Source organism: Emys orbicularis, chromosome 1, assembly GCF_028017835.1.
Source record: "Emys orbicularis isolate rEmyOrb1 chromosome 1, rEmyOrb1.hap1, whole genome shotgun sequence".
Taxonomy (NCBI): domain Eukaryota; kingdom Metazoa; phylum Chordata; order Testudines; family Emydidae; genus Emys; species Emys orbicularis.
Genome location: NC_088683.1, coordinates 167,373,991 through 167,387,812, shown reverse-complemented (window position 1 = coordinate 167,387,812; position 13,822 = coordinate 167,373,991). Strand labels below are relative to the sequence as shown.

General features: G+C 46.8%; 1 protein-coding gene across 1 annotated transcript in view; it reads right to left on the bottom strand.

The window, feature by feature from the left end:
- Positions 1-7,275, bottom strand: part of ADGRG7 (adhesion G protein-coupled receptor G7) — a 53,473-nt gene extending 46,198 nt beyond the window's left edge. The window contains exon 1 of the mRNA XM_065423582.1: positions 7,164-7,275. Within this exon, the coding sequence (XP_065279654.1) occupies positions 7,164-7,275 (112 nt within the window). The remainder of the gene's footprint in view (positions 1-7,163) is intronic.
- Between the last annotated feature and the right edge of the window lie 6,547 nt (positions 7,276-13,822).

Sequence of the window (13,822 nt, the reverse complement as noted above, 5' to 3'; positions counted from 1 at the left end):
ATGTAATCAGGTCCATCAGAGTATACGACAGGGAAGTATAGGGCACAGATAGGGAATCAGCTGGTTTGTTTTATCACAGACACCTGGTAGTACCTACTATAAAGGAGGCTGTAAAACTTTCCATGAATACCCTTTATTTTCACATTCAGTTTTGGAGCTATAAATTCCCACACCTAGTCTCTGGCATTTGAGTACAATCCCTGCATTTATCTTTGAGTCATGAGAGACTGGGAAAAGAAAAATCCAATTTTTTCCAACGAAAACAATTCTAGACACACATTTTGAACAGTGCCACAAGAAAAATGGAGAGCACAACATCTGGCATGAACAGAGCCCTCACTGAGGAATAGGCTTTGCTCAATAATAAACATGATAAAGCAATTGAAAAATCACTTTGATGCATGCTCATGTAACAAACACACAGTGGCCACATGTGTAAAGCTACCTTGAGCATCAGTTGGAATCAAGCTGAGGAACCGTAGCACCACCAACGCCCACCATTAAGCTAGAGGAGTAATTCCTTCGGGACTGAGTAAGTAGCAAGCTGTTGCAGTCTTAGGAGGTGTCAACATTCAGCTGGGAGGTGTGCGTCCCAACTTGTGAAGATGTACCTGCACTAGCTCTGCTGAAGGTAGTGCCTCAAAATAGCAGTGTGCCCACGGCAGCCCAGGTGGCTGCTTAGGCTAGCCACCCCAAGTATAACTCTGCCCAACCTCCTGCGTTCCTGCATGGGTAGCTGCCGCCTACACTGCTGCGGAGACACTGCATTCTTGGGTACTAGCTCAAGCCAAGGTAGCACAGGTATGTTGACACGGTGCAAATCACACTTCCCAATTGAAATGTAGATATACCCCTTGATACATCTACATTGCAATAAAAGAACTGCAGCATGGCCCTGGCTGGCCTGGGTAACCTGACTCCAGCTTGTGGAGCTTGGACTGCAGGGCTAAAAATTGCAGTGTAGACATTCAGGCTTGGGCTAGAGCAGAGGTGGACAAACTACGGCCCGCGGGCCCATTCTGCCCGTGGGACCGTCCTGCCCGGCCCCCGAGCTCCTGGTCTGGGAGGCTAGCCCCCGGCCCCTCCCCTGCTGTCCCCCCGCAGCCTCAGCTCGCTCGCTCCGCCGGCGCAATGCTCTGGGGCTGTGAGCTCCTGGGGCAGCGCAGCTGCAGAGCCCGGCCTGACCCGGTGCTCTATGCTGTGCGGCAGCGACAGCGTGTCCTGGCTCCAGCTGGGCAGCACGGCTGTAGCGCTGCCAGCCACTAGTGCTTCAGGCAGCGCGGTAAGGGGGTAGGGAGCAGGGGGGGTTGGATAGAAGGCAGGGGAGTTTGGGGTGGTGGTCAGGGGGCGGGGGTGTGGATAGGGATCGGGGTGGTCGGGGGGGAACAGGGGGTTGAATGGGGGCAGGGGTCCCGGGGGGGGCAGTCAGGAAGGAGGGGGGGTTGGATGGGGCAGCTGGGGGCAGTCAGGGGCAGGGGTTCCGGGGGTAGTCAGGGGACAGGGAGAAGGGGTGGTTGGATGGGGCAGGGATCCCAGGTGGGCCGTCAGGAATGAGAGGAGGGGTTGGATGGGGTAGTGGGGGTCCGGGGGCGGTCAAGGGACAGGGAGCGGGGGTGTGTGGATGGAGCAGGGGTCCCAGAGGGGCCATCAGGGAACAGGGGGGATTGGATGGGGCAGGAGTCCCGGGGGGGGGGCAGATAGGAGGTGGGGGCCGGGCCACGACCCCCTCCCCTAACTGGCCCTCCAGACAATTTACGAAACCCGATGCGGTCCTCAGGCCAAAAAGTTTGCCCGCCCCTGGGCTAGAGCCTGGGCTCTGAACCCCATGAGTGGGGGTGACTCTCAAAACCCAGGCTCCAGCCCAAAGCAGAACAGTTACGCTGCTATTTTTAGCCCTCCCCCCCCCCCCCCCCCCCGCCCGCCCGCCCAGCCCGAGCCCCCAAGCCTGAGTCAATTGACCTGGGCTCTGAGGCTTGGTGGAACTCTTTTTTTATTACATTGTAGACACAAGAGGCTAGCCATTAGTGAGATACATGGACACATATACATACTAAATCAGTATATTATACTCAGCAGGCTAATGAATGCACCACTTCAGAACATGTTATGTGAATTGCCAAGTGTATCACTTCTGATCATGCTAGCATTTTTAGCAAAACCTAATAAAACCATGTCCCATTTATAACATGAACATATATTCTCCGAGTGCCTGACCAGTCAAGCAAAGAGCCTACTGCTACTCTTACAATCTTGCTGAGACAGTGTGCCCGAAGGAGAATGCAAATTATTCATTAAAATCCTACCAAAAAAAAAAGAGAGAGAGAGAGAGAGAGAGACAACATCAGGCATGGAAGAAAAATCACAGATCACAGAAATTTCAGGACGCTCCACAGTATTTGTTGCATTCTGTGAAGTTCTAAAAACTTTAAGCTTTCTTTAAAAATAAATGTCTGTCCTTTTTTTCTTTATAAAGACAAAGCTGTCCATGTGGACAGTTACTCTGAGGCAGGTTAGTGTGGGGTAGATTTACACCCAGCTTGCCGTGAACAAAATGTTTGTGTAGACAAGCCCTCAGATGTGTCGTACCCAGATGTCCATGAGGAATATGGAACCCTGTCTTTTTTTTAGTACAACTCTGTGTAGTGCGTCTACTAGTCATCATGTTAACCATTAAATCCAGATTGCCTCTCCCATGGAAAAACCTGCAGAAGGGAAGGAAAACTTGTCCAGGATCTGAATAATTTCATTGGCATTGAGGAGCTTGATTCCCCCACAACATGTCATGCAATGAGCAGTGGGGTTAGCCTTCAGAATCTGTACATTTTAGGGCACCTGCTGGAGGCCAGGGACCTCTGCCTTTCCATTCATTTTCTCCTTTTGCTCTCCCTGGCTCCCAAGCAGCAAGGCTCTAGTACAGGGATTCTCAAACTGGGGGACGGGACCCCTCAGGGGGTCACGAGGTTATTACATGAGGGGTCGCGAGCTGTCAGCCTCCACCCCAAAACTGCTTTGCCTCCAGCATTTATAATGGTGTTACATATATTAAAAAGTGTTTTTAATTTATAAGGGGGGTCACATTCAGAGGCTTGCTATGTGAAAGGGGTCACCAGTACAAAAGTTTGAGAACCACCGCTCTAGTAGACAAAGAACCCAGACAGGCTCTTCTCAGAAGTCAGTGCAGCCTCAGGCTGTATTGAAGTTTGAACAGATTCCCCTCAGTGTTGGTGAAGGATCCCTGATCATCCCAGCCCCACTCAGCCATTCCTGGCTTATCCCAGCCTATAGAACCCCAACCCTGTTAAGGGGTCTCTCTGAGGTGCAGTGGTAGGGGGAGGTTCCATAGATTCATAGAAGGGGCAGGAACAGAGGGTAGATCCGCACACAGATCTAGGGTGCATAGTGCAGGCCTAATTGAGGCTGTGTTAGTCAAAAATTGTAAAAACGAATGAAAAAAGATAAGGCTGACATTCCAGCCTGAAATCAAACCATTTTAAAACAAAACAAGAAAATCACAAGGCCATGATGACAAAAGCTCAGCTTCTGCACAAACATAGCTCCCATGCAGCGTCAACCAGGCAGCCAAGAGCAGAAGCTAGCACAGAGTGTCTGCCTTAGTTTAGAAGAATTTTCAAACGTATTTAATTCTGCATCAAAATCTTAATCCCACAAATTCTGCCAAATCCAAGATGGGGACTATAACCGTATTTGTTGCTGTCTAGTTTCAACCCTGCTTCGCTGCTCTGTTCATATGATTAGAATTTTCTGTCTCCAAATTCACCATTTTGCATGCATTTCTCTTTTTAAACTCTTTTATTTGAGGGAAGGGAACCAGTACCCTCTGCAGACATAAAATACTCCAGTATTGCCAAGCCCAAGTGTTCAAAAATCATAAAACAGGCCCCCAAAATCATGACATTGGCTTAAAAATCATGAAATTTAAAAAATAATAATTTGGGGTTCTTTTGATTTGCCTTTTGAGCCTTTAGGTTTCACATTTTCAACCTTTTCTCCTAACTGATGATGCCTAGAATCTTAATTTTTCTTTTTAATGAAAGCTAAGATTCTCATATAATCACAATTTCATGAGCTGCAGTTCTCAGAAAAACATCAACTTCCATGAGAGTTGGCAATACTGAAACTCCCAGACAAGGTTTTAAAAACCAGGGGTTCTCGACCTTTTTCTTTCTGAGGCCCCCCAACATGCTATAAAAATTCCACAGTCCATCTGTGCCACAGCTGTTTTTCTGCATATAAAAGTCAGGGCCGGCGTTAGGGGGTAGCAAGCAGGGCAATTGCCTGGAGCCCCACGCCACAGGGGGCCCCGTGAAACTAAGTTGCTCAGGCTTCGGCTTCAGCCCAGGGTGGCAGTGCTTGGAGCCCTGAGCTTCAGCCCCAGGAGGTGGGGCTTTGGCTCTCTGCCCTGGGCCCCAGCAAGTCTAATGCCAGCCCTGCTTGGCGGGCCCCCTGAAACCTGCTTGCAGCCCTCCAATGGGCTCCGGAGCCCTGGTTGAGAATTACTGCTCTAAACTATATGTAGCATGCCCAAGTCCCATAGCAAATAGGAATTAAAGCCTTGTCTATGCTTGAGATTAGCCCTGCTCCATTTCAGCCCTTTGTTGCCAGCAGCTAGTGTTGCTGTACTGGTGCAAACCCCAAGTGTAGGGAGTGGAAAAAGAAGCCATGGTTTGTATTGGTCACTCCAATTTCCAGCAGGAGTTAGGTGCACCAATGCAAATTGCAGCTTTTCTTATCTACACTTGGGGTTTGCACTAGTGCAGCTACACCAGTTGCTGGCCACAAATAGCTGAATTCCAAATAAGACAAAGCCACAAGCACACAAAAGAGTTCCTTACCCTGATGAATGAAGGCGATTATTATGTTGTACTTTCAGCTTCCCGAGTGACATCCAAGAAATACAGAATAGTTAAATTCATAGAGGCTGATAATACTTGACAAAGGTTAATCAACTGGTATATAATTACATGCCAACTCTTGTTCTTAGGCATTTCCACTCCCCATTGACACTCCCGTGGGTAATTCTCATGAAAATTTCCTTATTGAACATTTTCATAGGTTTCCTAGAAGGCTGGTATCTGCAGATCACATTTGTGTCCTTTTCTATTAAGGCACCAAGCAATGTCTGATTCTTTCTATTTGTATTAACTTTTGAGTAGGGGCTCACACATTATTTTTTGCATAATGTCAGTGTACAAGACAACGTGCTTGCACCAAAAACCATAAGTACACATACACGTATGGGCCTGATTTTCTTGGCCACATGTGCCCACGTGTATGTGTGTGTATACATACATCTATTCATTCTTATATATTCAACAAAATCTAAAAATGTCATGGAAGATTTTATAGAAAAATCAAATAGTGTAACAAATAGCTATTACAAAGCATATATTTTATTTAAATGTGGTATATATTATGTATACTATATTTTACTGCAGCCTTATGAAACTTTATTTGCCCACTAGCCCAAGGCATGTGTGTTGTTTTTTGGGGTGCTGATGGTGGGGGTTTGTTTTTGTTTGTTTTTAGAGGACAAAAATACAGTCAAGTTAAATATCATTCAGGGCTTGGAAACTTTCCTAATAATTCTGCAACGCTATTTTATAGGAATTAAATATAGCGTAAATGCACTGCAAACAAAATACTCTGTATGTGAACATTGCATATGAATAAAGTTAAAAGAAAGTTTAAAGTACCTCTTTAAATGTTATGACAACAACACAAGTTGGATGAGGTAATATATTTTATTGGACCACTTCTGTTGGTGAGAGAAGGTATGCCTAAATTTAAAAAGCTACAGCCAGGCACTCAGATTCCACAGAATTCGCTCTGAGGAGAATGTCCAGGATATACACCTTAACACACTTAAAACCACCTTCACCAGACAAGGACACCCCACCAGAGAAGTAGATCCAGGGGCAATGAATTCTTCCTAAAAATGGAGGGGCACGAGGCCCCGCACCCACAGTGGCCCCACCCCTTCCCATCCTCTTCCCCCCAGGTCCCACCCCCCTGGCCAAGTCAGAAGCTGGAGCTGGGCTGGGGAGCCTGGGCCCCTCCACATACCCTAGGTGGGGGGGCCCAAGAGCAGCCCCCAGACTATGTCCCTGATTCCCAGGCTCCCCGCCCAGGGCAGGTGGAGGGTCTGTGGCTCCCCACAGCTGCCCGTGCAGCTCTTACCCAGACCCGTCTCTGGCTGCCAGCCTGGCCTGGGGGTGGGGCCAAAGAGCCACAGCCGGGCCAGGGTAAGAGCCATTCAGGCAGCTGTGGGGAGCCATGGACCCTCCATCAGCCCAGGACTGCTCTTGGGCCCCTCACCCAGGGCAGGTGGAGGGTCCACAGCTCCCCTCAGCTGCCCAGGCTCCCCAGGCCACTCTTACCCATGTGGGCTCCAGTTTCCGGCCTGGCCAGGGGGCAAGAAGAGGGGCAGGGGGCCGAGCCAGTGGCAAAAAGTGGACGGGCCAGGCCCATCCGCTTTCAAAAGTGGGAGGGGTAGGGCCTCTTGGCCCCCCCATTCCAGTGCCCCTGAGTAGATCGCATCATGGAATGGGCCACCCAAATACCCAAAGAGAAACTACTTCAACACAGAAGTAACACCTCTCGCCCCTCCCCCCGTACCCTCCTGCATGGAGCTGGCCCAAGCCACTCACCCGAGGGCCCCATCCCCATGAGGCTGGGGTCGCTGGAACCCTGCCTACCTCCCCCATGAGGCTGGGGTCACTGGAACCCTGCCTGCCCCCTCACCCAATGAGCCCTGCCTCCCCCTCTACAAGGGGCTGGCATCGCTGCTCACACCCCACAGATTCCTCTGCACAGCACCCCACTTTTTTGACAAAAGTTGGCATTTGATCAGTTGGCAAGAGCAAACAGGACAAATGCCCACTTTTCACAAAAAAAGTTGGGGCCACTAGGACAGGGCTTAAAAAAGGGACTGTCCTGTCCAAAACAGTACATATGGTCATCCTAGCAATAAAAAGTATTACCTCACCCACCTTGTGTCTCTAATATCCTGGGACCAACACAGGATGATGAGAACAATGATGAGAAGAGACATTCCTGCTCAAGAAGCTGATGGCACTAAGAACTCAGTCAGTATTAATTATATTCTTTTGTAAACTGGATAAAGCAGAAAGATATTTTATTACCTGTTTTATACCTGAGGACAAGCTGCCAAATGCATAATATCCAAAGCACTGCAGTCACTATCCCAAAAATAATCACAATCAACGCTCTCCTGTCCCAGCGGATTGAAGGCATCTTGTGTATGCACTGAACATGCCCCGCTATAAAATAATACTATCAATTCACTTCCTTGTGATGGATAAACTATTAACTATTTTTCTCACTTTCAAGTTTAAAAATTTAACCCTCTCAGTCCCATTTTAAGGAAGTTTTGACATGCAAAACCAGAGATAAGGTGGGTGAGGTAATATCATTTATTGGAACAACTTCTGTTGGTGAGAGAGACCAGCTTTTGAGCTTACAGAGCACTTTGAAAAGCTCGAAAGCTTGTCTCTCTTCCCAACATAAGTGGGTCCAATAAAGATTTTACCTCACCCACCTTGTCTTTCTAATATCCTGGGACCTACATGGCTACAGCAACACTGCAGAAATCTAGTGTCTTTATTTAAACCATTATTTTGAGTGCCCTACAAAGTTATGGATTTAAGTTTCAAGGCTCGTCTTCTGAAAATGTGCAGGTTTCCTTTGAGGATGAGGACTGAGAGATCAGATATGAAGTGATTGCTTTGTGAAAAGTGTTCACCCAGGGGTGATATGGTGTTTTTGTCTTTTATCATTTTTCTATGTGAGTTCATTTATGGCTTATTACAACAATCTGTAACCCACTAACCTTCATCTTTTTTTTGTCCTATGACTGTGGGGGTGTTAACGGGCCACTTTACCTTGAATAGTCCCTTAGAATATGTGTTAACTACTTATGCTAAACAATCTGTTCCACCTTAACAATGAGGAGTCCAGTGGCACCTTAAAGACTAACAGATTTATTTGGGCATAAGCTTTCATGGGTAAAAAACCCACTTCTTCAATCCATTGTTTTTGTGGATATAGACTAGCATGGCTACCCCCCTTCCACCTTGTAGTTAGCTGTGACAATCTGAGTACCTTTTCCAAAAACAGCTCTATGTCAGCTCAAAAGCTTGTCTCTCTCACCAACAGAAGTTGGTCCAATAAAAGATGTTACCTCAGCCACCTTGTCTCTCTAATATCCTGGGACCTACATGGCTACAACACCCCTGCAGCCAAAACCAGGTCATATAAGCAAACCTTTCGAGCATTTTCCATCTGATGCGGCATCTCACTTTTCTGCTGTTTTCCTGGCATTAAGTCTTATGGACTCCCTGTGTTACAGGCAGGGGAAAGGAAGGGGCGGCTGGATAAACAGAAAAGGACAAGGAAAGAGGGGTGCCATTTAGGGAGGGTGGGGGGCACCTCCAGTTTCATACCACATTCAAGTGAAGTTTGCAGCAGGAGGAAAGATACTGCCCCTCCTCCGCCCTGCTCCACAGCCCTCTGCAGCCACCCTGCTTCTGACCCTCCCTCCCCCCCGCCCGCCATGGAGCCTGCTGGCCACACTGCTTGTGGACAGGGAGTCTGCATCTGGATCTGCTGTGATGTCGGGGTGTAGCTGGTCTCTGCTGAGCTGGGGGAGGAGGGGGGGACAAGGAGCCTGTCTGGGCTGCTGCCTCTGGGTCAGGAGTGGGAGCTGCAGTTGCTGCTGTACTGAACAAGCTTTCAGGCTCCTGTTTGCTTGGCTTAAGGAGACAGCATGCTGACACACTCAGGCGCACACACAGTTTCCCACACATGCTGTCTCCCACACACATTGCCTTCAACAAACACACACATACTCTCTCACACACACACACACACACACTAAGGGCTTGTCTACACTGGCAATTTACAGCGCTGCAATTTTCTCGCTCAGGGGGGTGAAAAAACACCCTCCTGAGCGCAGCAAGTTTCAGCGCTGTAAAGCGCCAGTGTAGACAGTGCACCAGTGCTGGGAGCCACAGTGTAGACTAGTGTAGACTAGCCCTTATATTCTTCCTCTTCTTGTTGTTCTTACTTCTTGGTACTTCCTGTCAAAATGGACAGTGCACAATATATTCTCTATAATTTTATTCTTTCAAAGTTCGTAAAGGATTACAGTACTGTTATTTTAATTTTTTGACTGACTGTGCATTTCATAATTTTATTTCTCTTTTATGCTTAAATTTAATTATTTGAGTAGTGAGTTCTAAAATGCCTAACCTGCCCTGGCCAGTCATTATCATTATTACTTTTATTACCATATTATGCTTTGTCATTCATTATTTAAAGTGGTACAATACAATCAAATAATAGTATCCTTCTAGAATATACATTTACCTTGTTCACACCTTAGCAGTGACAATTTCAAAAAAAGTTAGCTGAACACATAATTTTAGGTACTGTGCACATAAAGGTTGCTTATTTTCAAATTGTATTTTTAATTGTATCTGTAAAATAACTTAAAATTCGTACAAAAATAAATGTGGTTCCAAGTCTGATACTGTAATGGGGTGAATTCACCTCTCACAAGCGCCCCCAGTCAAGTGAATGTGTGCCTGCTGTTTTTTCAATTTCTTCTGCTCATGTTGCCCCCTGTTGGCCGCTGCCCTCATCAGGTGGGTTTCCGGTGACTCAGCCCTTCAGCCTAGTCACATGCAGTCTGTGTGCAAAACAAACAAACCCCTTCCGGGCTATAAATCCAAAATATCCTCCGTGTCCTGCAGCCCTTCCTGGGCTCAGTCTTCTAACAGTCCAACAGGGCCCCTTGCAGTACCCTCGGTTGGTGTGTCCTTCTCTGCAGCCCTCCCTTGGCTCAGTCCTTAACCAGTCCAACGGGGCCCATCATGGCACTCTCACTTGGTCCGGCTAGGTTGCATCACATCATCAACAAGTATCACAACTAAAATTTGGGTAAGTATGGTAGGTGCTGTGAGGAGTCCTGGCTCCTCTCCCCTGGATGAAGGTAGGGAGTGCTGTCTCCTCCCCCTGCCCCTTTTACATCTCCTCTGTCATATAACAAAATGGGGGGAAGAAAGGAAGGAAAATGGCCTGGGTAGAAAAAATGGTTAGAGTCTGGAAATGGAGGCAAGAAGTGGACTGGGGGAGAGTGGCAAGTGGATATTAGGTGGAAGGGGATGAGGGAAGAAAAGAGATTTCCTTTCTCTCCTCTTCTCCATTCTCTGGGTATGTCTACACTGTGAAGTTGTCAACAAAACTTTTGTCTTTCACAGGTACTTAAAAAAGCTCCCCCGCGAAAGACAAAAGTTTGCTGACGCAAGTGGCAGTGTGAATGTCAGCAAGAGTGCTCTCCTGCCTACAAAGCTAACGCCACTCGCGGGATTGGAAGTATTTTGTCGGCAAGACCGTTTACACACGCTGACTTTTAGCGACAAGACTGTGTCGACACAGTCTTGTTGCTAAAAGCTGCATAGTGTAGACAAGCCCTCATCCTTCCCCACCCAATCAGTCAATGTCCCTGCCAAACACCGCCAATTAATTTTGCCACCCCCAAATAGGAATTCATTCACCCCATACACATCAAATAATTTTGCCCCCTATTAATTGCTCTGTTTTCTATCCACACACACACTGATTTCACCTTGCCCTTCTCCCACCCCCCACAAACCCTGTCATCAGAGATGCCCTCGCAGACACCCCACGCCCCAAACACATACCTCTCCCCAGATGCCGATGCAGCTCCATCAGTACTGGGCTCCTGCTTCTTCCTTGGCTGCTCTCTCAGCTCCTGGCGGTGTGAGGTTGAGTGGGGTTGGGTGGGTGCAGCAGGAAGTCTCTCACCTCTCTCCTAAGCACGTGGATGGCAGGAAGGAGTTTCTGCGTGCTGTCTCTCACATGCACACACATATACACACTCTCTTTCTCTCCCCCAGGTCCCTGAGCTGCCTGGACTAGTTGGAGCGAAGGAGCTGCAGAGCCAGGTGAGGAGCATCTGCAGAGGGAACTCTGCCTGCTCTATGCACTGAGGGAGGAAGAAGAAACCCCTCAGTATGTGGAGCAGCTCCCATTGTCTTACCTCAGGAGGCCAGGAATTGGGGAAAGGCAGCTCATTCAAGGTGATTTTCCCAGGGACTGATGGGTTCCCCCTTCCCCAGGGCTATAAATGGTCTCAAAAAGTGGTTGGTCCATCATAATCTGGATGCAGCAGCTTCAGTAACAGTATTTAAATTTCAGCCCTTGCCACCTGGCTCCATTTTTTAATTTTTTGGCCTCTTGTGGAACCCCTCCCCCTTCTCCCTCCAAGTACTGCTGACCTTCCTGTCAGAGGGTCTGAGAACCCACACGGTGTGGGGGAAACCCCTAGAGTGGACAGCTCTACCAGATTAGAGCATTCAGTAAGAATTATGTAAAGGTTAAATGGTCCAACACCAAGTCTCTGGGCTAAGACAAACAAGTTTGTTTACATTGACGGGCGATACTGCTGCCTGCTTCTTATTTATAATGTCACCTGAAAGTGAGAACAGGGTTCTCATGGCACTTTTGTAGCCGGAATTGCAAGGTATTTACATGCCAGATTTGCTAAGCATTCGTATGCCCCTTCATGCTTCAACCACCATTCCAGAGGACATGCTTCCATGCTGATGATGCTCATTAAAAAAATAATGCATCAATTAAATTTGTGACTGTACTCCTTGGGGGGAGAATTGTATGTCTCCTGCTCTGTTTTAACCCCATTCTGCATATATTTCATGTTACAGCTGTCTCAGATGATGACCAAGCACATGTTCGTTTTAAGAACACTTTCACAGCAGATTTAACGAAATGCAAAATGAGATCAAACTAGCTAGAGACATAAAGGGTAACGAGCAAACATTCTACAAATACATTAGAAGCAAGAGGAAGACCAAGGACAGGGTAGGCCCGTTACTCAATGGGACTGGAAGGGGAGAGAAATAATAACAGAAAATGTGGAAATGGCAGAGGTGCTTAATGACTTCTTTGTTTCGGTTTTCACCAAGAAGGTTGGTGGTGATTGGACATCTCACGTAGTGAATGCCAGTGAAAATGAGGTAATCAGAAGAGGCTAAAATAGGGAAAGAACAAGTTAAAAATTACTTGAACAAATTAGATGTCTTCAAGTCAGCAGGGCCTGATGAAATGCATCTTAGAATACTCAAGGAGCTGACTGAGGAGATATCTGTGCCATTAGTGATTATTTTTGAAAAGTCATGGAAGACGGGAGAGATTCCAGAAGACTGGAAAAGGGCAAATATAGTGCCCATCTATAAAAAGGGAAATAAGGACATTACAGGGAATTACAGACCAGTCGGCTTAACTTCTGTACCCAGAAAGATAATGGAGCAAATAATTAATCAATCAATTTGCAAACATCTAGACAATATTAAGGTGATAAGTAACAGTCTGCATGGATTTGTCAAAAACAAATTGTGTCAAACCAACCTGATAACTTTCTTTGACAGGGTAACAAGCCTTGTGGATAGGGGGGAAGTGGTAGATGTGGTATATCTTGACTTTAGTAAAGCTTTTGATACTGTCTCGCATGACCTTCTTATAAACAAACTAGGGAAATGCAACCTAGATGGAGCTACTATAAGGTGGGTGCAAAACTGGTTGGAACACTGTTCCCAGAGAGTAGTTATCAGTGGTTCACAGTCATGCTGGAAGGACATAATGAGTGGGGTCCTGCAGGGATCAGTTCTGGGTCCGGTTCTGTTCCATATCTTAATCAATGATTTAGATAATGGCATACAGAGTCCACTTGTAAAGTTTGCGGACGATACCAAGCTGGGAGGGGTTGCAAGTGCTTTGGAGGATAGGATTATAATTCAAAATGATCTGGACAAACTGGAGAAATGGTCTGAAGTAAATAGGATGAAATTCAATAATGACAAATGCAAAGTACTCCACTTAGGAAGGAACAATCAGTTGCACACATGGGAAATGGGAAATGACTGCCTAGGAAGGAGTACTGCAGAAAGGGATCTGGAGGTCATAGTGGACCACAAGCTAAATATGAGTCAAAAGTGTAACACTATTGCAAAAAAAGCAAACATCATTCTGGGCTGTATTAGCAGGAGTGTTGTAAGCAAAACACGAGAAGTAATTCTTCCGCTCTACTCCGTACTGATTAGGCCTCATCTGGAGTATTGTGTCCAGTTCTGGGTGCCACATTTCAGGAAGGATGTGGACAAATTGGAGAGTCCAAAGAAGGACAACAAAAATGATTAAAGGTCTAGAAAACATGACCTATGAGGGAACATTGAAAAAAATGGGTTTGTTTAGTCTGGAAAAGAGAAGACTGAGAGGGGACATGATAATAGTTTTCAAGTACATAAAAGGTTGTTACAAGGAGGAGGGAAAAAATGATTTTTCTTAACCCCTGAGGATGGACAAGAGGCAATGGGCTTAAATTGCAGCAAGGGAGGTTTAGGTTGGACATTAGAAAAAACTTCCTGTCAGGGTGGTTAAGCACTGGAATAAATTGCCTAGGGAGGTTGTGGAGTCTCCATCATTGGAGATTTTTAAGAGCAGGTTAGACAAACACCTGTCAGGGATGGTAGAGGTAATACTTAGTCCTGCCACAAGTGCAGGGGACTGAACTAGATGACCTCTCGAGGTCCTTCCAGTTCTATGATTCTAAGTATTTGACGTTGATAACAGGAGAAATGCCCAAGTGTGTACTTGGAAGCACAGTAGCAAAGGAATCCTCAGTTCCAACACGTGATGAAAGACCTTCAGCTGTGTGGCCTTGCTGGCTGGCAGCATGGTATGA